The sequence below is a fragment of the Mesoplodon mirus genome, assembly GCF_964341445.2.
Source record: "Mesoplodon mirus genome assembly, chromosome: 18".
NCBI classification, from domain to species: domain Eukaryota; kingdom Metazoa; phylum Chordata; class Mammalia; order Artiodactyla; family Ziphiidae; genus Mesoplodon; species Mesoplodon mirus.
This window is the reverse complement of record NC_138994.1, coordinates 3,246,976-3,272,911: the sequence shown is the minus strand read 5'-3', so window position 1 is coordinate 3,272,911 and position 25,936 is coordinate 3,246,976. Positions and strand designations below refer to the sequence as shown.

Genomic DNA, 25,936 nt, shown 5'->3' with positions numbered 1-25,936 from the left:
TTCCCTACCCTCCCAGGATTGCCTCCCCTTACTGCATACTCCCCAGCTGTGGATCCTACTCAAAGCACTTCCCTTCTCATTCTGCCTTAATCCAGGGCTCAGGCAAATAGGATATGATCAAACCTCACTTGGGCAGCAATGCTGGAAACTGATGTACACTTTAAGCCAAAAGGGTTGAAACTAAGTAGCATGATGAGGGTGGCTGCTGTGGATTAACCTACTGGTGCTGCCTCTTCCCTAAGCTTACACATCTTGTTTCTATGGTCAGCACTCAGCAGCTGTTATTAAAACATCAGTTTTCCCCGGCGAGGCCTGGTCTGTTTGCTGCTTTGCTGAAATGGTAGCTTTACAGAGACTGAGGGGTCAGGTTATTCTCAACCTGATTCCAGTTTCTTGGGACTCTACTCTCAAGACAAGGTCAGAACAGATTAATCCTTAACCCAGGTGATAAACTCCTTAAAAGAAAATACTAGACTTGAAAAACAGAAACACAAGAATTAAGGTCCTGATTTTTAAGGGGAGCCCTCATGGGCTGACCAAAGTAATAGTACTATAAACCAAGCTTGCTGCTGGGACAGTGATTTCCCTTGTCATACCTCAGATGACCCAGGACACGAGCATGAGAAGTCCCACATCCTCCTCCAGCTGGAGCTAAGGAACAAGAAGGGGCTGGGCTGTTTCACTCTACATAGGTCCATATTCTGGTATCTTTGCCTCCAAATTCGGGCTGGAAAAAGAGTCACCATCTCCAAAAGGTGCTACAAATCAGGGAACTAAGTCTTACTGATGGATTTCCCAAATGTATCCACACTACCATGGCCCCTTCCTCCTCTAATGCTTCCTGGGATCACACCAGGATGCAGCTGATAATTAAGAACAAAATCCAAAGGCTGAAGGCGAAATGATTTCTTTGGACTTACATTCATCTATGAAATACAAATATTGGTTCAGTGAGTCCGTGTATGCGAAAAGACCCTCTTCAATGACACCACTTTTATAAACACTAATTCTTTTTCCCAAGTCTGGATTTCCTGTAAGTCACATCACTCACAATTAAGATAACTTCCACTTCTGCCCTCTGAAGGCTGGTCTACTTCCGTCCTGAGCCAGGAGAAATACACAGAACCCACCACATTTGTCCAATACTGGATAGTGTTTTATTTCCAACTCTGATCCTGCCCCGTAATTAGAAAGTTCTGCCAGTTTGCTCCTGACAGTTCTTGCTGCCGGAAAAGCTGGTATCAGATGTTCTCTGAAACAGACCGTTTTTCATCTGGAGTCAGAAGCTAGATATAAGATTTAAAAAAAGAAGTAGGTCCACTGCTGTGCACAGGGCCAACTCACTAGGGCCCGACCATCAGCAGTGCTTATTGAGGATGGGACTGCAGGGCAAGAGAGAACAAAGGCAGCTCTTCCTACAGCGTAAAGAGAACGGACGACTTCACGGCTCCCAGACTCCCAGGCTTCACAGTGTCCAGCCACATCACCACCCACGCTTCACCCGAGGAGTCGCTTTTGCCATCATGCTAGCTGAGGCTTATGGGCCTCTCCTTGTGGCTCTTCATACTCTTCCCAAGGTTTCAGCTGGGGGCCAGGGATCATCACCGTCTGAAAGAGCAGGATACTGAGTTACCTACTATCCAAGTCCACGGCTTACCTAAGAGATTCATGCCCGCCTCCACGCCCACCTCCGTGCCCACCGCCAACAAGAGGACTCTTCCTGGTTGGTGGTGCATCACCCTCTCTGTCCACTAGGTGGAGCCCAACAGGAGTGGCTTAGGATGCCATGTCTTAAACCACGCAAGCTGCTTTACCTTAAGGATAGGCTGCTTAGGGGGTGCCCATGGGGGAATGATCTTGCCATGCATTCTCCAGCTCCCATAGGGATTCACCAGATGCTTTTCAAAGACAACATACTCCAGGACATCCCTGGGCACATCCTCCTGTCCGTACATCAACCGGCCAAACCGATCATAGATAGCCAGAGTCTGCAAGGACGAAAGCACATCCAGTCGGTTAGTCCTCAGAGTTGTTTAATTCTGAATCTAGACTAACAGATCAACCATTGACACTTGACTCTTAGAGGGTTTTTGACTGGGGGGCGGGGTGGTGGGGTGGTGGAAGGAGGTGGGAGGGAGCCCAGGAAGGGTGGGGAAGAATATCCCTACACCTGTTTTAGTACAGCTAACATCCAGCAGTGGGAAGGGTGCAGTGACAAGGTAAGAAAGACCATGGTGAACCCTTCCTTAGAGCTCACAGTCCCGGGCAGCTGTACCCAGAACTCAGAGGTAGGTGCCCAACCTCAGAGTGAAGAAAGCTGGGAGGAAAGCAGACTGGTGCCTCTACCTGCCGCGTGTGCATGCGGATGGTGACCTGGCCATACGCGTTGCCCTGGTTCAGCAGACTTGAACAGCGAACCTGCACCACCTGGGGTGGCTCTAAAGACTCTACAAAGTTCCAGCGGACGGTCTTGTATTTGATGTCCCAGACCATGTCCTGAGGGCAGAGGAGAATAGTTCAACTGGATTTTCCCCTCCCTGTAGGGAAGTTGGTGCTTATATCCATGCTTGCTCTTCCTGCAATACCACAGTCAGCATGCAACGCTTCCCATCAAATGCTCTCTGGTGCTTATTTTCTCTCACCTTAAGCTGCTGCTCAAGCTCACCTCACAGCAACTCTCTTTCCATTTCTAAATCACAACTCAAGACCCACCTACCTCCTTGAGGACCCTTCTCCAAATCAATGAAGACCATACTCCAAACTGCCAGCTTACCTAATATACCATTATCCCTCCTACACACTTTCATAATCTGCTCATTACTGCATGCATTTCTGTTGACTGCACATGTTTGTTTTTTTCCTCTCACCTTTTGGCAATGAAAGGTGGGATTTTATAGGAATTTTATAGCCTTTTATAAAGGCTAACCTGCTAAGACTAGGATAGCTATACTTGTCCCTGGGGAGATGAAGCAAAACGGATAGAAACTGAAGTTCTTATTCTTGAACCTCTAACTGAACCACAAAGTCCTCATTGTTAGGGGTCTCCCAGAGTACCTAGCACCCCTGTTATCACACAATGTAAGCCTCATGAACACTGGTTAAATCCTTTATTGTACTATAGGTATGTGCAGGGCTGGCCTAATGTGACCACACCCTCACCTCAGGATCTGTGGTCTCAGCACTGCTTGCTGAGGGACTTCCTCTTTCTTCAACTGCATGACCTTTACCAGAGTCCATATCAAGTCATTATCATTCAGCCAAAAATAATGGAACTTCAGCTTTGCCTTAAACTTCCTGTACTCTCAAAACTGATCCTTAAGAAAATCAGAGGTGATATCTAGAATCTGTCTACTCAGGGGTCCCACAGTTCTAAGGAAGATAAGAACCTACCGGAAAACAGTTTTCAGTTACCAAGGTATGAAGCCGGTCATGGTCTGAGCTAAAAAAGAAAGAGATATATATCACTGACTCCTGCTTTTATGATACTGTGTATGAAAGCTGAAAATGGCCCTGAAAATGGAGAACAACTCCCTTCATTTTTATAGACATTTTCTGCACACCTACTATAAGCCAGATAATATACTAAGTCCTAGTCCTAGTCCAAAGATGAAGAACAACATGATTTGCCAGAAAACCGTGAGATCTAAGAGCAGTGTAAAGTTATGTTTGAATCTCAGGAGCAGAAAGAAATTTCTCTGAAATTACTATACCTCCTTGAGATGGGCAAGAAACCCTCACTGGGATGTGGGGACTGATTTTTTTGTTCTAAGCTGGAACAAAATCCAACACAAATAACAATCAAAAGCTCAATTTATCTCCTCTTACCATGGACACATCATCAATACCAACTGCTTAGCCTTATTTCTTACACATTCATCTTTGAACCTAGCCAAAAGATAACCACCTGTTTTTTCTGGTCTTTTCTACACAAAACTGCCCCCCGCCCCATCTTTGTTGCTGCCAGAGTGACCTAGTTATGCTGATTCTATGCAGTAACAGTAAGAAAATAGTTTGAAAACCCCTGCTCCTGTACATGTAAGATTTTAGGAGGGTTCCTAACTGAAGGGCTTCAAATAAACCTAAGACCACAGATTAGTTTCCTTCAGATATACATTCATGACTTTTCCCCACAATTTAATACTTTCTGAGCAGTTTAAGTCTTCGCCCTTTGAAAAATTGTGTCTCTAATCCCAGAGTGGGTAATGGATTAGTTCTGTCTATCTGCTTCCCTTCCACTTCTATTCTCAATACAAAAGATTCCGAGTCATTTCCCCCACTGTAGCTCTAGACTAGACCAGACTGAGGTGTGGCGACAGCTACTACAACCACCACGCCTGCCACCTCACCTCAGAATAAATTCTTCCTCGTCACTGTCCTGGCCTAGAAATCTTCAGTAGAAATAAATTCCCCATTTTATGAGTTCACTCAGTATTTTGCAATAGCACTTACCCTGAAAAGTAAAAGGAGGACATCTGCTTTGGGCAACATAATGGACCAAGCTTATATGAAACTGCTCCCACTTATAAACATCCAGAAAGGTTGGAAAGAATATAATACATACAGACACACACACATTTAAAAATCTCTAGCCTAGTTCACAAGAAAGGAAGGTAAGTCCTTAGATGCCACAAAGGAAGAGGGAATTAAAAGCAGAATGGAAAGAATACAACCTGATACCACAACAGCACAGAGATGACTCAGGGATCTAGAAATAGGATCTGATGGCTAGAGCTTGACTTTTCCTAAAACCTTGGATGCTGGAAGGACAGGGAGTTGGAACTGAGATCCCTGCATAAAGCTATGACCCTCAAAAAGAGTCCTGTACCTGCAGGAAAGGGAAACTATAGACAATAGTCCACCAACCTAGATATAAAGTTTCCCTCACTCTAGGCCTCGGAGGGGGGGGTGGATCTAAAAAACAAATATAAAAAACTCCCACAAAAAATTAAAGCCCTAAGTCCACATTATACCCAGAGGTGGACACAGAATTTATAGTATCTGTATGATGTAAGAATTCCTAAGCTAAGAAATTAACATAAAAACTGATACCTGGGCTTCCCTGGTGGTGCAGTGGTTGAGAGTCCGCCTGCCGATGCAGGGGACATGGGTTCGTGCCCCAGTCCGGGAGGATCCCACATGCCGTGGGCCCGTGAGCCATGGCCACTGAGCCTGCGCGTCCGGAGCTTGTGCTCCGCAGCGGGAGAGGCCGCAACAGTGAGAGGCCCGCGTACCGCAAAAAAAAAAACAAAAAACCTGACACCTGGCCAATGATATCCCTAGAGTATCTGGCAGAAACACCCCAAAAACCTCTCTGGGATCATATTCATAACTTAGGTTGTCTGGAATTCCCTCAGAAGAAAAACTCTCCATTGCCGATGAGTTCACAATGAAACATTACAAAACATCTGGAAGCTAGCAAAATCAACAGACACAGACATCAAGCAACATGACAGAGGAGGAAGCACTAGGGTTGGGTCCCTCCACTGAAACAACTGATAAATTAGAAAAAATAACGAGAACCACAATTTCAGAACTCTGGATGTTGACTGGACACCTGTAACAACTAGGGAAGTGCTTGACGAAGGGAGAAGCCAGTGATCTTGAGTTTAAGAACATGTGCAAACCACCTACCCTCCTCTTTGCCTCAGCCCTGCCATGACTGGTGGGGATAGTAGCCTGTGTTCCTGGAGTGGATGGCTGGCGCAAGGGCAGGCAGTAGGGACCCCTCGCTCCAAAAATTTGAGTTGCACATTTTGGTCAGGCTGGTGGACTGCAGAGAGACCAGAGCAAATGATGTCATGGTTTCAGCCCTGCTGGCTGCAGCAGCTTTTCCCATCAACAGATGCAAAGGGATAAAGGCCCAAGAACACCTGTTTTGTTTTTATTCAGCCAGACAGTTTAGGAAATCTTTGTCAGGTCACTGGCTGATTGCAGAGATAATGGAGCAGAAACTTCCATGACTGCCCACAACAAAGAATACAAACTTAGCAATACCGGTTGGAAAAGTCACACAGGGATGTGGCAGAGGCACCGATGAGCAAAGTCAGCCCTTCCTGAGAAGCAGAGGAATCTGCTTTCCAGAGTCACCACATAATACTACTCAGAACGTCCAGTGCTCAACAAAAAAATTACAGAGTATACAAAGGAGCACCAAAGTATGGCCCATCCACAGGAAAAAAAATTTTGACAGAAACCATCCCTGAGAAAGCCCAGACACTGGAATTATTAGCCAAAGACGTTAAAGCAACTATTCTACTTAGGTTCACTGAGATAAAGGTAACCATGGACAAAGAACTAAAGGAAATCAGAAAACAATGTATGAAATAAGAACATCAATAGATCCACCAGAGGGCAGACAGCAGAAGCAAGAAGAACTACAATCCTGCAGCCTGTGGAATAAAAACCACATTCACAGAAAGACAGACAAGATGAAAAGGCAGAGGGCTATGTACCAGTTGAAGAAACAAGATAAAACCCCAGAAAAACAACTAAATGAAGTGCAGATAGGCAACCTTCCAGAAAAAGAATTCAGAATAACGATAGTGAAGATGATCCAGGACCTCAGAAAAAGAATGGAAGCAAAGATCAAGAAGATGCAAGAAATGTTTAATAAAGACCTAGAAGAGTTAAAGAACAAACAAACAAAGATGACAATACAATAACTGAAATGAAAACTACACTAGAAGGAATCAATAGCAGAATAACTGAGGCAGAAGAAGGGATAAGTGACCTGGAAGACAGAATGGTGGAATTCACTGCTGTGGAACAGAATATAGAAAAAAGAATGAAAAGAAATGAAGACAGCCTAAGAGACCTCTGGGACAACATTAAACACAACAACATTCACATTACAGGGGTCTCAGAAGGAGAAGAGACAGAGGAAGCACCCAAGAAAATATTTGAAGAGATTATAGTCAAAAACTTTCCTAACATGGAAAAGGAAATAGCCACCCAAGTCCAGGAAGCACAGCGAGTCCCATACAGGATAAACCCAAGTAGAAACACGCTGAGACACACAGTAATCAAATTGGCAAAAATTTAAAAAAAAAAAAATTGGCAAAAATTAAAGACAAAGAAAAATTATTGAAAGCAGCAAGGGAAAAATGACAAATAACATACAAGGGAACTCCCATAAGGTTAACAGCTGATTTCTCAGCAGAAACTCTACAAGTCAGAAGGGAGTGGCATGACATATTTAAAGTGATGAAAGGGAAGAACCTACAACCAAGATTACTCTACCCAGCAAGGATCTCATTCAGATTTGATGGAGAAATCAAAAGCTTTACAGACAAGCAAAAGCTAAGAGAATTTAGCACCACCAAACCAGCTCTACAACAAATGCTAAAGGAACTTCTCTAAGTGGGAAACACAAGAGAAGAAAAGGACCTACAAAAACAAACCCAAAACAATTAAGAAAATGGTAATAGGAACATACATATTGATAATTACCTGAAATGTGACTGGATTAAATGCTCCAGCCAAAAGACAAAGGCTCGCTGAATGGATACAAAAACAAGACCCATATATATGCTGTCTACAAGAGACCCACTTCAGACCTAGGGACACATACAGACTGAAAGTGAGGGGATGGAAAAAGATATTCCATGCAAATGGAAATCAAAAGAAAGCTGGAGTAGCAATACTCATATCAGATAAAATAGACTTTAAAGTAAAGAATGTTAAAAGAGACAAGGAAGGACACTACATAATGATCAAGGGATCAATCCAAGAGGGAGATATAACAATTATAAATATATATGCACCCAACATAGGCGCACCTCATAAGGCAACTGCTAACAGCTATAAAAGAGGAAATCAACAGTAACACAGTAATAGTGGGGGACTTTTAACACCTCATTTACACCAATGGACAGATCATCCAAACAGAAAATTAATAAGGAAACACAAGCTTTAAATGACACAATAGACCAGATAGATTTAGTTGATATTTATAGGACATCCCATCCAAAAACAGCAGAATACACTTTCTTCTCAACCGTGCATGGAACATTCTCCAGGATAGATCACATCTTGGGTCACAAATCAAGCCTCAGTAAATTTAAGAAAACTGAAATCATATCAAGCATCTTTTCTGACCACAACACTATGAGATTAGAAATCAATTACAGGCAAAAAAATGTAAAAAACACAAACACATGGAGGTTAAACAATACGTTACTAAATAACCAAGAAATCACTGAGGAAATCAAAAAATACCTAGAGACAAATGACAATGAAAACACAACGATCCAAAACCTACGGGATGCAGCAAAAGCCGTTCTAAGAGGGAAGTTTACAGCGATACAAGCCTACCTCAAGAAACAAGAAAAATCTGAAATAAACAGTCTAACCTTACACCTAAAGGAACTAGAGAAAGAAGAACAAACAAAACCCAAAGTTATCTGAAGGAAAGAAATCATAAAGAACAGATCAGAAATAAATGAAACAGAAAGAAAACAATAGCAAAGATCAATAAAACTAAAAGCTGGTTCTTTGAGAAGATAAACAAAACTGATAAACCATTAGCCAGACTCATCAAGAAAAAGAGGGAGAGGACTCAAATCAATAAAATTAGACATGAAAAAGGAGAAGTTACAACTGACACCACAGAAATACAAAGCATCCTAGGAGACTACTACAAGCAACTCTATGCCAATAAAATGGACGACCTGGAAGAAATGGACAAATTCTTAGAAAGGTATAACCTTCCAAGACTGAACCAGGAAGAAATCAAAATATGAACAGACCAATCACAAGTAATGAAATTGAAACTGTGATTAAAAATCTTCCAACAAACCAAAGTCCAGGACCAGATGGCTTGACAGGTGAATTCTATCAAACATTTAGAGAAGAGCTAACACCCATCCTTCTCAAACTCTTCCAAAAATTGCAGAGGAAGGAACACTCCCAAACTCATTCTATGAGGCCACCATCACCCTGATACCAAAACCAGACAAAGATACTACAAAAAAAGAAAATTACAGACCAATATCACTGACGAATATAGATGCAAATATCCTCAACAAAATACTAGCAAACAGAATCCAACAACACATTAAAAGGATCATACACCATGATCAAGTGGGATTTATCCCAGGGATGCAAGGATTCTTCAATATACGCAAACCAATCAATGTGATACACCATATTAACAAACTGAAGAATAAAACCCATATGATCATCTCAATCGATGCAGAAAAAGCTTTTGACAAAATTCAACACCCATTTATGATAAAAACTCTCCAGAGAAAGTGGGCAGAGAGGGAACCCACCTCAACATAATAAAGGCCATATACGACAAACCCACAGCAAACATCATTCTCAATGGTGAAAAACTGAAAGCATTTCCTCTAAGATCAGGAACAAGACAAGGATGTCCACTTTCACCACTATTATTCAACATAGTTTTGGAAGTCTTAGCCACAGCAATCAGAGAAAAAAAAGAAATAAAAGGAATCCAAATTGGAAAAGAAGAAGTAAAACTGTCACTGTTTGCAGATGACATGATACTCTACATAGAGAATCCTAAAGATGTGACCAGAAAACTACTAGAGCTAATCAATGAATTTGGTAAAGTTGCAGGATACAAAATTAATGCACAGAAATCTCTTGCATTCCTATACACTAATGATGAAAAATCTGAAAGAGAAATTAAGGAAACACTCCCATTTACCATTGCAACAAAAAGAACAAAATACTTAGGAATAAACCTACCTAGGAAGACAAAAGACCTGTATGCCGAAAACCATAAGGCACTGATGACTCCCTGACCTCAGACTATACTACAAAGCTACAGTAATCAAGACAATATGGTACTGGCATAAAAACAGAGATACAGAACAATGGAACAGGATAGAAAGCCCAGAGATAAACCCATGCACCTATGGTCAACTAATCTACGACAAAGGAGGCAAGGATATACAATGGAGAAAAGACAGTCTCTTCAATAAGTGGTGATGGGAAAACTGGACAGCTATATGTAAAAGAATGATATTAGAACACTCCCTAACACCATACACAAAAATAAACTCAAAGTGGATTAAAGATCTAAATGTAAGACTGGACACTATAAAACTCTTAGAGGAAAACATAGGCAGAACACTCCATGACATAAATCACAGCAAGATCCTTTTTGACCCACCTCCTAGAGAAATGGAAATAAAAACAAAAATAAACAAACGGAACTGAAAGAAACTTAGAGCTTCTGCAGAGGAAAGGAAACCATAAACAAGACGATAAGACAACCCTCAGAATGGGAGAAAATATTTGCAAATGAAGCAACTGACAAAGGATTAATCTCCAAAATTTACAAGCAGCTCACGCAGCTCAATATCAAAAAAACAAACAACCCAATCCAAAAACGGGCAGAAGACCTACAGACATTTCTCCAAAGAAGACATACAGATTGCCAGCAAACACATGAAAGGATGCTCAACATCATTAATCATTAGGGAAATGCAAATCAAAACTACAATGAGGTATCACCTCACACCAGTTAGAATGGGCATCATCGGAAAATCTACAAACAACAAATGCTGGAGAGGGTGTGGAGAAAAGGGAACCCTCTTGCACTGTCGGTGGGAATGTAAACTGATACAGCCACTATGGAGAACAGTATGGAGGTTCCTTAAAAAACTAAAAATAGGGCTTCCCTGGTGGCGCAGTGGTTGAGAGTCCGCCTGCCGATGCAGGGGACACGGGTTCGTGCCCCAGTCCAGGAAGATCCCACATGCTGCGGAGCGGCTGGGCCCGTGAGCCATGGCTGCTAAGCCTGCACGTCCGGAGCCTGTGCTCCGCAATGGGAGAAGCCACAACAGTGAGAGGCGTACCGCAAAAACAAAAAAAAAAACAAAAAAAAAGAAGTGGGGGAGGGACTTCCCTGGTGGTCCAGTGGTTAAGAATCCGCCTTCCAATGCAGGGGATGTGGGTTTGATTCCCAGTCGGGGAACTAACATCCCACATGCTGTGGGGCAACTAAACCCTTGTGTCGCAACTACTGAGCATGTGAGTCACAACTAGAGAAGCCTGCACACTGCAACAAAAGATCCCGCATGCCACAACGAAGATCCCACATGCCTCAACTAAGACCCAGTGCAGCCAAAAATAAAATAAATATTTTAAATAAATAAACAAAAATGAAGTGGGGGGACTTCCCTGGTGGTCCAGTGTTTAAGACTTCACGCTCCCAACGCAGGGAGCCCAGGTTCAATCCCTGGTCAGATCCCGCATGCTGCAACTAAATATCCCACTCAGATGTAGAGAACAAATGTATGGACACCAAGGGAGGAAAGTGGGGGGTGGTGGTGGCGGTAGTGGGATGAATTGGGAGATTGGGATTGACATATATATACCAATATGTATAAAACAGATAACTAATAAGAACCTGCTGTATAAAAAAATAAATAAAACTCAAAAATTCAAAAAAATAAATAAAAAAATAAAGATCCCATGTGCAGCGACGAATATCCTGCATGCTGCAACTAAGATCCAGAGCGGCCAAATAAATAAATAAATAAATATTAAAAAAAAAAAAAAAATGAAGTGGTGAATTCCCTGGCAGTCCAGTGGTTAAGACTCCACGCTTCCACTGCAGGGGGTGTGGGTTTGATCCCTGGTCATGCCACATGGCGTGATCAAAAAAATGTATGTATTGAATATTTCAAAAAAATGAAAATAAAAACATGAAGTGGAGGAAAAAAACAAAAATAAAAAATGCAAGTGAAATAACAACAAGGTACGACTAAAAAAACTAAATAACAATAACACAGGAGATGTATGAGGCAGTGACTGAAATTCAAGTGTTTGAAGCTTCTTGTGATATTGTCAACAATACATGCTAAACATTTTAACAATAACTATTGTAAGAACAGAAGTAGGATGTAATAGTTCCAAACAAGTGGAAGGAATAAAAAAGTTAGAAGGAAATTATATCAATACCACAAATGAAAGGAAAAAAAGAAACAAAGAAAAATCATGGTAACTAGAATGTAAAAAATAATGTGGTAGGAAAAAAATATCAATTATGAAAAAAACTACACTGAACAATAAACAGAGCAGGTTTCAAAAAAATACATCCTTCATGTGAATTTTCACAACACATTAAACAATACTGTACGTTGTTTATACACATGTCCATGTGGTGCAAGTATAAAAATGTGCATGAGAGTAATAGGGAAGATAGTGGTTCTTTCTAGGAAGGAAAAGAATCGGGAGACGGGGCTTTAGCTGTATCTATAATGCTTTATCCCTGTCTCTTCCCCCAATTAGGCATTCAGAAGCAAATATGGCAAAATGTAAACATCTATTACCTTGCAAGGTATTTTTTTATATGTTTGAAATATTTCACAATTAAAAACTTTTTTAAAACAAATAAAAGTAAAAAGAAATAATTAATGGATTTGAGAGTACAGGTTTGGGATCCTATCTGAAGCACAGCCACAGCAAGCTATAGTTCAAAGAATGTGGGCAACAGTCCAAGGACTAGCACTTAAGATTATTCCAGGCCCCTCATGTTGATTTTTCATCTACCTAGCAGCCCTGACTTTTCTCCCCTGGTTGAATCAAGAAAAAGTTGGAAATTTTTAAAAGAAACTTATTCAAAATAATTAAGGAAAGGAAATGTACATATACAAGACAAACACACAAAAAGGGTCAGGATGAATTAGGGATCAGGCGGGTGAAAATAGCAGCCGTTCAGCACAGTCTCAACACTTGCCAGTGGAGCTGAGCCAGACCAAATGGTGAAAACTCCCAGAAGCAGTGAGAGGAGTCAAGGACAGCTCCAGGCTCCAATTATTTCCCACAGAGGAACATCTCCCACTCTAGAACTCTTACCTGAAGAAAAAAAAAAAAACCTGTGCCTAGAATAATAGCTGCTGAGAACATAATGGGTATAAGACAGGGAGTTCACGTACTTGTTTAGACACAGGTGAGCTTCAATGAAGATATCCTGGGCTTTTTCAGGGAAGTCCTTTATTCTAAAATTAGGATCACTTTCTCTTATCCTTCGGATTCTGTAAAATTAAGCATGAGAATCATTTCTAAAGAAGACTTCACACAATTTCCATAACTTACAGCTTACTTTACGTCCATTAATGTCTGTCCATTTATTCAATAATTGTTTTCTGAATGTGCCAAGTCCTGTAAATTCAACCTTCTAACTCGCACTTAAATCCATCATTCTAAAGAAAGGCCAAAGGTGGGACTTGCTGGTGGTGTAGTGGTTAAGAATCCACCTGCCGGGCTTCCCTGGTGGCACAGTGGTTGAGAGTCCACCTGCCGATGTAGGGGACACGGGTTCGTGCCCCAGTCTGGGAGGATCCCACATGCTGCGGAGCAGCTGTGTCCGTGAGCCATGGTTGCTAAGTCTGCGCGTCCGGAGCCTGTGCTCCGCAACGGGAGAGGCCACAACAGTGAGAGGCCTGAGTACCGCAAAAAACAAACAAAAAAAAGAATCCACCTGTCGATGCAGGGGACACAGGTTCGATCCCTGGTCCTGGAAGATCCCACGTGCCACGGAACAACTAAGCCCATGCGCCACAACTACTGAGCCTGCGCGCCACAACTACTGAAGCCCGCGTGCCCTAGGGCCCATGCGCCACAACTACCGAAGCCCGCGTACTCTAGGGCCCAAGTGCCGCAACTACTGAGCCCGAATGCTGCAACTACTGAAGCCCACGCACCTAGAGCCCATGCTCCACAACAAGAGAAGCCACCTCAATGAGAAGCCCCCACACCACAACGAAGAGTAGTCCCCACTCACGGCAACTAGAGAAAGCCAGAGCGCGGCAACAAAGACGCAATGCAGCCAAATATTAAAATTTAAATTTAAAAAAATAAATAAAAACAAAAAATAAAGACCAAAGCTTCTCATAGTGAAATTTCAGAATTTTGGCATCGAAGAAAACATCCTATAAGCACTAAGAAAGAAAAAACAGGTTTCATACAGAGGCTCAAGAGTCAGAAAGACACTGGGCTTCTAACTAGCAACGTTAGAAGTTAGAAAAATGGGACTTCCCTGGTGGTCCAGTGGTTAAAACTCTGTGCTCCCAATGCGGGGGGCCCGGGTTCCATCTCTGGTTGGGGAACTAGGTCCCGCATGCCGCAGCTAAGAGCCTGTATGATGAAAATAAAAGAGCCCACATGCCGCAACAAAGATCCCTCGTGCTGCAACTAATACCTGGCACAGCCAAATAAACAAATAAATATTAAAAAAAAAAAAGGAAGTTAGAAAGACAATGGAGCAGTGCTTTTAATTGAGAAAAAAATGACTCCCAGCTCAGAATTCTATACCTGGGAAAATTATAAATGAAGTGGGAGACTAAAAAAAAGAGTTTTCCTTAGCCTTGCAAGATCTCATTTATCTACCATCCACACTCTCTCAGGAAGCTGCTGGGGAATGTGTGCCACCAAAATAACTGAATGAACCATGAAAGAGAGAGAGGTAAAATCCACGAAACAGGGAATACATATAAGAGCAAGGCAAAAGGAGTATCAGGATGATGATAAAAGTAGATCCCACGATGTACAGTGAGCCTAAAGAGTGACCAATCCAGACTGAAATAGGTAAGAAGGCTCCAGGAGGGCTTCCTTCTTGAAGATGGGATTGATAAAATACTTAATGTTTTCTATGTACTGAGAGAAAATTAACACAACCAGGGGTTCCATAAGCAAATGAGAAAAAAAGACACTTGACACCAAAAAAAAAAACTTTTATGCAGGAAAGGAAATGTAATAATAATGTACTGCATGACTCTATCATAGCATTTTCGTAGTTATAATGTAAACAGGGAATTCTGATCTAATCAAAGTGTTACTATAACTACATTAAGAGGATGGGGGACACCATAACCCAGTGGAAATTATCCCAGGAATGTAGGATTGGTTTAACACTAAAAAAATCAATTAATGCAATATACCATATCAATAGAATAAAGGACAAATATCACATGATCATCTCAACAATCAGAGAAAAAGCATTTGATAAAATCCACTCCTTTGCACTTTTCGCCTCAGAGCCTTGCTTGTACTGTTTTGTCTCCCTAGAATTCTATTCCTCACTATACCCCTCTATTCAGCTAACTCCAAGCAACCCTTTAGGTCTCAGCTTTTTTTTTTTTTTTTTTTTTTGCGGTACGCAGGCCTCTCGCTGTTGTGGACTCTCCTGTTGCGGAGCACAGGCTCCGGACGCAGACTCCGTGGCCATGGCTCACGGGCCCAGCCGCTCCGCGGCATGTGGGATCCTCCCGGACCGGGGCACGAACCCGTGTCCCCTGCATCGCCAGGCGGACTCTCAACCACTGTGCCACCAGGGAAGCCCTAGGTCCCAGCTTTAAATGTCATTTCCTTAGGGAAGCTTACCTTTAACTCCCAAACCAAGTTATCTTTCCCTGCCATATGTTCCCACAGCACTCATACTTCGCCATATCTGTAATTATTTGTGTACAGTCAGTATTTAATAACTGGTTTCCTCCTCTAGATAATAACTCCATAATAAAACCACCTGTGTTCTGTTCATCATTATCGTCATGAATCCTTCCACCAAACAGCTCTTAGGCCAGGAGAGAAATACATAAGAGGAAATCATCACACTACAGGGTTATCAGAAGTAGTAAGAATATATATACAGTTACAATTATAACAAAGGCAGCTCCAAAAAGAGTCAGAGAAGGCTTAAAAGCAGAGATTAAAAGCAGACCTAGAGATGATCATACTTAGCGAAGGAAGTCAGAAAGACAAAGACAAATACCACATGATATCACTTATATGTGGAATCTAAAATACAACACAGGGACTTCCCTGGCGGTCCAGTGGTTAAGACTTTGCACTCCCACTGCAGGGGGCGCAGGTTTGATCCCTGGTCAGCAAACTCAGATCCCACATGCCGCGTGGTGTAGCCAAAAAAAAAAAAAAAAAAAAAACGAAACACACAAGTGAACATATCTATGAAAGACAAACAGACTCACAAACATAGAGAACAGACTCGTGGTTGACAAAGGGGGTGGGGGAGGGAAGGATTGGGAGTTTCATTATTAAAAAAAAGCGGGACTTCCCTGGTGGCACAGTGGTTAAGAATCCACCTGCCGATGCAGGGGACACGGGTTTGAGCCCTGGTCCAGGAAGATCCCACATGCCATGGAGCAACTAAGCCCGTGCGCCGCAACTACTGAGCCCACGTGCCATAACTACTGAAGTCTGCACGCCTAGAGCCCGTGCTCCGCAACAAGAGAAGCAACCACAATGAGAAGCCCGCACACCGCAACGAAGAGTAGCCCCTGCTCACCACAACTAGAGAAAGCCCGCGCACAGCAATGAAGACCCAAAACAGCCAAAAATAAAAATTAATTAATTTTTTAAAAAAAAGCAGACACAATGCTTGAGAGAAAAAGACATTTTTCAGGCAAAGGAAAGGATGTGCAAAGAGACACAGCACAACATTTGTCAAGGAACTGGCAATTAGTTTGGAAAGGTTAAAGTTTAGGATGAGAAAAATGGAATAAGGCGATGATGGTGGAGAGGAAGGCAAGAGCCAAATTATAAAAAGCCCTGAATTCCACTGGAGAAATCTGGATTTTATTCTTCAGATAACAGGGAGCCACAAAGGAGTCTGAGACAGAAGAGTTGATGTGATGAGATCTGTATTTAGAGAAATAGGTTATGGCCACAGGAAGAATTAACACTGACTCAGTACATTTGTGCAGAGAAATCTATATATGACCCTAAGAACCTATCATTTAGATACAGTTAGAGCTAGAGTGACAGATACTGAAAGTCTCTTTAAGAAGAAAGTTTTGGGGGCTTCCCTGGTGGCGCAGTGGTTGAGAGTCCGCCTGCCGATGCGGGGGACGCGGGTGCGTGCCCCGGTCCAGGAGGATCCCACGTGCCGCGGAGCAGCTGGGCCCGTGAACCATGGCCGCTGAGCCTGCGCGTCCAGAGCCTGTGCTCCGTAGAGGGAGAGGCCACAGCGGTGAGAGGCCCGCGTACCGCAAACAAAACAAAACAAACAAAAAAAAAGAAAGTTTTGGCCCTGCTCCTTAACGAAAGCCCAGTTAGCTCCCTAGAACACGTCTCTCTTTTTAAGCCTTTTTGGCTTTTCTTCCTCTCAAGTTTAAACTCTAAGGTATTTCTCATAAAAATATGCTCTCTCTTATTATTACTTTAAATTTTAAAATATGTGATCAAGAAAGTGTCCTACAAACTTCAATGTGAACTTCCTAAATGATGTGACAAAAACGAACAATCAGGGCTGAGATCCTACGATTCAGAATGCCCATATTATACATTAGCTCTATTACAGAGAAAGAATATACTGTCAAGTTATCAAGGGAGCTACGGCCAATGCAATTAACCCAAGATGGGCTCTCTGGATTAAGCAGCAACAAGAAATTTTTATTCTAATACTGACTCCCAGCTGTCTCAGACACCTACGATAATCGTGATGCCACATTCTTCTTCAATCGCTCAGCTCTCTGTGCCAGTCCTTCCTTAGAAAGAGACGACACTCGGGCATCACCCTCAGGAGGAACATAGGCGTCAAAGATACCAGCTGTAAAGAGAGAGGAGAAAACGAAAAAAGCATTGAAAGATTGAGAAAAAGTCATCCTGAGGTCATACAAAATTGGGAAGACTCCTGGATACAAAATAGACTTCCATGTAAAGGGAATCGTGTTGCATTAGAAAAAGTAGAATAAGATCATTTCAGTCTTCTCTTAGAGCCTCAGCTTCTTCTTGTACAAAATGGAGAAATTTTACCCTGGTCTTCTAGGCATAGTGTGAAAACAAGATCAAAGATGACCTTGTGAAATATAACGTATACAAATTATTGAGACTGAACCGATTTTGTAGTTAATTAAATGCTATCATTCATACTCCAAATCATTCCACTTTCCAAGAAGATCTCTGACAGAAGGGGATTGGGTCAGGGTCTCAGAAATACCATGTCTCACCTGTACAGGCCAGATGTATGGGACGCTCCAAATGTTCTGGAGGAATGACCAGTCCTGCTTTCCGGGCGTATTCTACAAACTCCTTTTCTGATTTATATTTGGGTTGATAAGTGGGGGGTGTGAAACGTTTTTTAGTTCTCACTGGAAATACTGCTGTGGACTGAGTCACCAGGACTGGCTGGAGGATGGCAGAAAAAGGTTAGGTAACCTGGAAAAAAATCAATCTTGTACAAACTGTAAGCAAAGATAGAATGGGCACATCCAAAGACTAACCTAGGAACAATTACAAAGCCACATATCACGGGGGAAAATGCACAACTATCTTAACAATTATGGGTGTCTCTTACTACAAGCCAGTAAGCAATTTTTACTAACACCATTCAACGTTTACTAAAGGCTTTCCTTTATTTAGTACTTTCCATAGTATAGGACTGTGCCAACTCCTAGAGATGCAGAGTTGATGAAAGCAAGGCTTCTGCTTTCAAAGAATGCTCAGTCTGATGGGGAACTTAAATACCAACCCAATACTGAAATGAGCAGAAGAAAAGTCCTTTTCTTGGCATCTCCTCTACATTTACTCAGATTTCATTCTGCTCATTCTATTGGGAGCCTCAATGTAAACTTTATTCTGTCGTTCTAGCTCCCAACTGATCAATAAGCTCTTCAAAGGCCAGGTCTCTTTCCTCTCTGACCATGAGGTTTGTTCAGGCAGGTACGAGATTCCCTTCTTTACAGCTACTGTTCAATTAAGGACATTTATAAAAATCAACGGGAAGTGAACCCACCTTCCAACCATTACTTCTTCCCCTTTAACACCCCCAGGCCAGTCAGACCCAGACCAAACCGGAGAAACTTAATCCCCGAGAACTTGCCCGCTCTCATGGCCCTACCGAGGCTCTCCCCACTCAGCCACATAGTTAAGTAGTTATGTCTCATCTACCTCAACTCTTCCCTAGCCTAGGTACGACCTGTAACGTCCAAGTTCACCAAGGACAACTGCAAAGCGAGTATTTCCCACCACTCTGTTCCCCTCCAGCCCCTAGACTCCTATGTGCCGCGTCCCTACCCACCTGCCGAGACCACCATCCTAAAGCCCTGGATAAGCAAGACAAACCCCGCGGCACAGGGACTGCCATTTTGCTCACGCAAAGGCAGCCGGGATGGAGACAGTAAAAAGCCTGGGGCCGGAAAGGAGGTGCATAGGGCGGAGCTAGCTCGGGAGTGGAATTTTCCAGGGCACGCGCCCGCCGCCGAAGTGTGAGCGGCGCGAACGCGCACGTACGCGTCCGCCGGTGGGGGGGTGGGGGGGTGGGAGTTGGGCTGCACATGCGCAGTAAAACGGCGTTGGGGGTAGGGTGGAAGCACGGTTGTCACGCGCCAGGCGGAGAGCGTGCAGCCGAAGCTGCGCCTGCGCGCCGGGCTTCCTGGCTGCCAGGAGTTACTGCGTTCGAGTAAGACTGGGACAGTGCTGCACCTTGTGAACGAAAAGATGTTTCCCTTCTGAGATGACTATTTTTCTTCAGTGCCTTCTTGGATCCTAGAAGGGGAAAAAATGACTAGTTGCTGGGTCTGTATCCGACCTCGATATTCTGGGTAACCTTAATCCGGAGCTCTAGTTCTCCCAATCTGTACCGTATGAAGAATATTCTTTCTTACTAGCAAATTAAGGAAATTAATGACTACTATGTTTACTGAAGCAAAAGACACGTGGACTGACAAAAGCATTTATCTGTTTGCCATTTTGGGACAGAGGCATAATAATATGAGGCACAGTAATATTTTTATTAACAAAAAATAGCTTATACTTAGAAATTGTTTACCGGGTGCCAGGCATCTTTCTAAACTTTTTACATCTATTAACTCAGTCTTCACCACAAACAAGCAATATGCTCCTTTTACATATGATGTTGCATAGAAATTAAGTACGTAATTTATTTAAGGTCGCACGGCTAATAACTGGTAGAACTGGGATTCAAATTCAAGCAAACTCCAGAACCCATGCACTGACTACTACGCTGTATTGCTTCACAGTAAGTGGTTAAAGGATTCATGTTGTTGAGGTCATCCTGGAAAACCCAGAGCTGTAATCATCGTTGAATGACAAAACACTTTTCACACGTACCCTTGGGTTTTTTCTCATTCTGTCAATTAACGTTTATTGAGCATTTACCTATGGTATTTTGCAGTGAGTTGGGAGCTATGGGCTGTACAGGTTGAAATAGAATTGCTAATAAGGTCCAAATAAAATGCTAAGGACTATCAAAGGAAAGAGAGATTACTTTTGAGTTTGGGGATCTCATGTCTTAAATCTTGACTTTTTAACTATACTGTGTGTGTATACACACACACACACACACACATTGATTTTTTTTTCCTTTTTTTTTTTGGCTGTGCAGGGCATCATGTGGGATCTTAATTCCCCAACCGAGGATTGAACCTGTACCTCCTGTAGTGGGGGACAGCGTCTTAACTACTGGACTGCCAGGGAAGTCCCTGTATATTCTTCAAGGGTAAGAATTCCCCCACAAGTCCTAGCCACAGCATAGAACCTATAGCATGATACATTAATAGTGACATGAAATTAGGTGTTATACATATGTGATAATTAAAGAATATATATTAAGCATTTAAATGAGATATATCTAATTATTTCTCTTTTTTTTAATTTTTACTTTTTTAAACATTTTCTTGGCCACCCTGTGCGGCATGTGAGAACTTAGTTCCCCAACCGGGGATTGAACCCCGTGCCCTTTGCATTGCAAGTGCGGAATCTTCACCGCTGGACCACCAGGGAAGTCCCAAGATGTGTCTAAACAGAGTCTTGTCAATCTACTCTATGCCCCAGAAAATAAAACATGAACTTTTTTTTTTTTGCTGGTTTTCCTGACAAAGTGGGGAAATCCCAATCCATGATGAGTGGTTATTAATACAGAACATTGATATAGTCTTTCTGGGATTACCTGCTTCACTGTTGAGTTTTATGTAGCCACATGGTAGCCAACACATCCCAGATCATCTCTGCCTGCCTTCTTGTCAGTTTCTCAGGGAATGCAAACTTGTTCCATATCAACCTGGATGAAATAATAAGGGAAGTCAATCTTGTTTAATTCATTCTGAGATGAATTATAAGTGGGGTTTATTAGCTGCTGTTTTGGAAAATTCGTATTATCTTCCTATCTCATTAACTCCATGGAAAATTGGGAGTTGTCTGCCTGGGGAAGTTAACACGAAAAGGATATTTCATAATCCTACAACCCAAGTAGTTCACATTTCAGAAAAAGCAAAGTAAGAGCAAGAGAAGGAAACTCATTGTGTAATTAGAGGAAGGAATAAGGTGGTTAGGGGCTTAGCCTTGCAAAAAACAGTTTTGCACATAGTAGACACTCAAATATTTATTCAGTAAGTGATCATGGGGGAAAATAAATAAGTGGATCAGTAGAATCCAAGATAAAAGATGATGAGGCAGAGGGCAAAGTTGATTTCCTGTTTCCCCAAATACGGGGCGTTCCTGGAAGCACTCGTCTTATTGAGATTTCTAAATGGATCCAAAGAAGATGGGATATCCCATGAGCAGTGGGATATGTACTGTATTTGGATTTTTTCCCTTTCAGTGGCAGATGATACCAAATATTGGAACTTCTGAAATTCTGCCTGGTAGTCTACATTCTAGGAGAAGCACTGTTGATTTGAACATGGAAGATCCTTCTGGAGAATTGGAAGAATCTGATTACAGTATGTTTATTGATTACTGTAAACAATATGATACTTCGATTGAAGCGAGTGATAGGCTTGCCATGTGTTTATGTTGTACTTCCCTCCCTTGAGAGAGCACGTGAAGAGCAAAGGAAGTGAAGTGAATTGTCCAAGATAAGGTGACATAGAAGAAACCAAGAATTCTGGCTTTCTAAGAAATGTTCTCAACTGATCTTTAGCTAACAATGTTAGCAGAGCTTCTTTGTCACTAGGAGAGGTGACTATCTATGACTCTCACCTAGTGGTGCCTGAGTGTACATCTTAGCTCCACTTCTTTTCCTCACCATAGAGAAGGGGTAATTGAGTACCTAACTCATAGAATTGTTACTAAGTCATTAAATGAACTAATACATGTTCCCGCTCTGGTTAGTTATGGTAGCTGCTTCCAAGCCCCGTGATAGCCGTGGAAGGGATATATAGAGCCTAGCAGAGTCCTAGTAAGTGTCTGTTCTTTATGCTGGACACAGATAACATTGGCAGTCCCAGAGTCCACCCCAATGCAGTGTTCCTAAAGCAGAAGAGCCCATAACCTGGATATGAGCTGGAAATCCTCAGGAAGCCCTATGTGTATTAGCTCTTTTCCTCTAGGGAGCAGTTCTCAGCTCTGTTAAAGTTAAAACCATTGAAATGAAGGTTGTTTCCATGCCCAAAAGTGACTCCTTATTTCTGTGCTGCATGACTTTCTTCCAGCTGCTCTTCTGTCTCATTCATCCTTGCATTCATCCCTGCTGCTGAAGACAAAGGCTTTTTCCTTTATCCTTTGCTGCCTGCCTCAGCCTCTTTACTTCTAAAGGTATGTTAAGGAAGAGATATTGCTCATCCTGGCTCAGCCAGAAAAGAAGCCCATGCACCCCGCTGTTCAAGCTAGGTCTAGAACTAATCCCTCCCCTCTTCTTGCTCCGCTTTCGCCCCAGCTGGCTAAATCAAGTGATAATCCTAAAAGGGAATTTCAGGCTATTTGTGACTTCCCCTCTCCCTCACCCCGGGCCCTCCCCCACCCCGCCACGTTCAGGGAGGAGAAGACAAAGCCCCTGGATCAGAGTAATCTGTTTCTAACCCACTTCCATTCCCAGGGATTACCTCTGCGGGAGGAGGGAGACAGAAATAAATCTGACATGTTGGCACTGGGAACTTGGGGAAGAAGCTCCAGGAATGCCTGCAGGGTTGTAGGCATGAGATTCAGGAACCTGGGAGCTTGTCCTCATAGGCTGGGTTCCCAAAAAATGGGAAGTGTGATACAATGGGAAGAACTCTGGTTTGGGAGGCAGGAGACATGGGTTCTAGTCTCACCATTGCTGACATTGACTTCCTTGTGGCGTTGGGAGTCACTTTGCATCTCTGATCACTAATTTCCCCCATTAAAAAAAAAATCACTCTCTTGAGCCCTAAAAACCTACATCCCCCATTGATGTGTATTGAGCTCCTATTAATAATGCACAAAGGCCTAACAAGGACCCGCTTTGGGGACCCTTGTGAACCAGTGGCTCAGCACACCTTCCCTCTGGTCTGTGTTCTTTCCTCTACCCTCCATGGGCCCTGACATACAAACATGTATCTTCCAGTTGGCCATTCTTTGGGGATGCTCTCCAGTGGCCTGGTGAGGGCTTCCTTTCCAGCTCTTCGCCGTTGAAGCCAGGAAAGCTGTGTGAATGCAGGAAACTTCCACTAGAGGGTACCAAGGTTTCACTGGGATCTCAGATTGCATAGAGGCCTATGCAAACCCAGCAATTCCAGGGTTTTTAAGTACCTACGTTCAGAGATTTAGAGGTCTCCATGCATTGTTCCTTACCTGGTCTGCTCCTTACTGTTCCTGGAAGGCCTAAGAAGTCTCTACTATTTTGACATTATTTTGATTTGATTTGACTTCAAATCAAAGGCAGCTTGGTGTAGGGGAATCCAACTGGCCAGGTCCAAACTCTATGGGCAAATTCCTTAAGTCTTTTGAGGCCTAGTGTACCCATCTGTGAAATGGGGATAATAAAACTTACCTTGTAGGACTGTTGTGAGCACTAAGTGAAATCCTATGTGAAAGCATATGACTGGTACACGGTAGGTGCCTAAAATTGTTTTTCACTAGGGCAGACTTCTCAGGATTGCCACAAACTGGGAATGGTTTTGATGGATTTGTGAGAACTGAGTACCTCCAAACAAGAAATGTGACTTTTTGCCATGTTGCTCTTGAGTCTTACAGGATTCCAGGCTAGTGCTGCTTGGTCCTGCTCAGCCTTAGCCCTTGGTCCTATTCTCTGTGTCGGCCCAGCCATGGCACTCTTCTGCCCTTCTCTTATCCTGGCTTCCTCGGTGGTAAGTTCAGTTTCTACTTCCTCGTCACCTCCTTGACAAAAAGTCCTTTGTGTTTTTGCCCTGCGTTTTCTTTTTTATTTTTGAATTTAATTTTTTTGTACAGCAGGTTCTTATTAGTTATCCATTTTATACATATTAGTGTACACATGTCAATCCCAATCTCCCGATTCATCCCACCCCCACCCCCCTGGCTTTTCCCCCTTGGTGTCCATACGTTAGTTCTCTGCATCTGCGTCTCTCTTTCTGCCTTGCAAACCAGTTCATCTGTACCATTTTTCTAGATTCAACCTATACATGTTAATATACGATATTTGTTTTTCTCCTTCTGACTTACTTCACTCTGTATGACAGTTCTGAGACTGAGCAGAAGTTTGGGAAAGGAGGAGGACGAGCGAGTCAGGGCTTGCGTGTCAGCAGACACGTTACAGCTGCAGGGCAAACCAGGGTGAAACCACGAGTCAGAGGCCCCAGGGCAGGCTGCTGTGGGGCCCGCCCCTCGGCTCCTCTCTCATCTCTGTCTCACCCCAGAGGTTTCCTGGCAGGAGTGGGAGAGGTTGGTATCGAGTCCTTGAGCCCTGACTCATTCCCTGACTTAGTTGGGTGTTACCCAGTTATCTCCCAGATCTCTCTCCAGAGGCCTTTACTACACAACAGTGTCATCCCAAAAGACACAAGAGGCAGAAGAGGCAAGCAGACCACTTATTTATTCCATGCCCATGTGAGGATCCCAACAACAAATAAAAAGTGTGCCATCTTCATGGCTTTATATACCACCCAGGAGGTTACATTGGTTATAAAATGAACAAAATCATCTCATAATGCTGCCCTAAGAGATCGGCTATTTTCCAGATTGCTTTATAGAAACAATTATGGTTAACTTTCTCAAGAAAGAATAAAGTGATTTTATTTTTCTTGGGCAGGGAAAGGGCCCGGGGAAAGGGTGGACGGGGACTGGAACACTGAGCCAGGAAGTGACCAGCCATTATCACATAGTGAGTCAGGGGCCTATCTAGGGACTAACTCAGGTTACCTAACCCCACCCCAAATTCCATTCTCTTTACCTCAGTCTAGTTACTTGTGGACTATAGTAATGTTCTGAGTTCTCTGGACCTCACAAAAGTTCTTTTTTTTTTTTTTTTTTTTTTTTTTTTTTTTTTTTGCGGTACGCGGGCCTCTCACTGTTGTGGTCCCTCCCATTGCAGAGCACAGGCTCTGGATGCGCATGCTCAGCGGCCATGGCTCACGAGCCCAGCCGCTCTGCGGCATGTGGGATCTTCCCGGACCGGGGCACGAACCTGTGTCCCCTGCATCGGACAGCACTGTTGATTTGAACATGGAAGATCCTTCTGGAGAATTGGAAGAATTGAGGCGGACTCTCAACCCCTGTGCCACCAGGGAAGCCCTGGACCTCACAAAAGTTCTTAAAATCTCCAGATTCCTGAGGGCTCCATAGGAAGTCAATTGTATTATGCTTCTAGACCTCATACATGTCCCTTTCACTGTTTGTCCTGTGAAAATGTGAGCTGCATGTCTGTTACCTCCCTGACAGATTGTTGAAAACACTTTAGAGTTATTTAAGATTCAAAGAAGCCCAATGTAGTAGTCTGTGTGAGCTTAGATCTTAGAGACAGGAGATTCCATTTTTAAATAATTTGTTGGTGTTCACATCCTACTATCCTTGTGTGTCACCGTACTAGTGGAAGCTGAAAATTATTTTCTTATCTCCCCTTTACGCAAAGGTTCCAGTTGCTCCCTAACTAGGGTCATGCTTCCTAAAGACATGAGCTGGTTTCCAAGAAAGCAGATTTCAGCTTTATCCCTTGGCAGAGAGAATGGAGTCATTGCACACAGGCCAAAACATTCTTTCTGCCAGAGCTTCCCATCTGGAAGAAAAGAGAAAAAGAGTTTCAGAGTTTCCATAAGGGCTGCCTAAA

The 25,936-nt window shown here is 42.9% G+C and overlaps 1 protein-coding gene and 1 long non-coding RNA gene across 3 annotated transcripts; one reads left to right on the top strand and one right to left on the bottom strand.

The window, feature by feature from the left end:
• Positions 1 to 1,134: 1,134 nt before the first annotated feature.
• Positions 1,135 to 19,122, bottom strand: MRPL45 (mitochondrial ribosomal protein L45). 2 transcript variants are annotated; one of them, XM_082604653.1, is made up of 8 exons: positions 19,016 to 19,122; positions 17,946 to 18,123; positions 17,428 to 17,545; positions 12,915 to 13,013; positions 3,391 to 3,439; positions 2,347 to 2,496; positions 1,815 to 1,988; positions 1,135 to 1,608 (listed from the first exon to the last, which is right to left on the bottom strand). In XM_082604653.1, exons 1-8 carry the CDS (start codon positions 19,079 to 19,081, stop codon positions 1,522 to 1,524), a joined length of 921 nt encoding a protein of 306 aa, XP_082460779.1. In that variant the 5' UTR covers positions 19,082 to 19,122; the 3' UTR covers positions 1,135 to 1,521. The 2 variants fall into 2 exon arrangements, with proteins under 2 accessions (XP_082460779.1, XP_082460780.1); XM_082604654.1 differs by lacking the exon at positions 2,347 to 2,496 and having other exon boundaries at positions 19,016 to 19,121.
• A 216-nt stretch (positions 19,123 to 19,338) lies between these two features.
• LOC309793210 lies at positions 19,339 to 23,998 on the top strand. Its single transcript, XR_014291894.1, has 5 exons — positions 19,339 to 19,512; positions 20,342 to 20,455; positions 21,557 to 21,677; positions 22,389 to 22,491; positions 23,882 to 23,998. It is a non-coding gene; the product is annotated as an uncharacterized lncRNA (long non-coding RNA).
• The last annotated feature ends 1,938 nt before the right edge of the window (positions 23,999 to 25,936 follow it).

Coding starts and splice junctions, on each gene's coding strand:
- MRPL45 (XM_082604653.1), bottom strand. CDS start 19,081: ATGGCAGTCCCTGTGCCGCGGGGTTTGTCTTGCTTATCCAGGGCTTTA. Junction 18,124..19,015: donor TAGGATGGTGGTCTCGGCAG/GTGGGTAGGGAC, acceptor GCCATCCTCCAG/CCAGTCCTGGTGACTCAGTC. Junction 13,014..17,427: donor AATGTGGCATCACGATTATC/GTAGGTGTCTGA, acceptor TTAATTTTACAG/AATCCGAAGGATAAGAGAAA.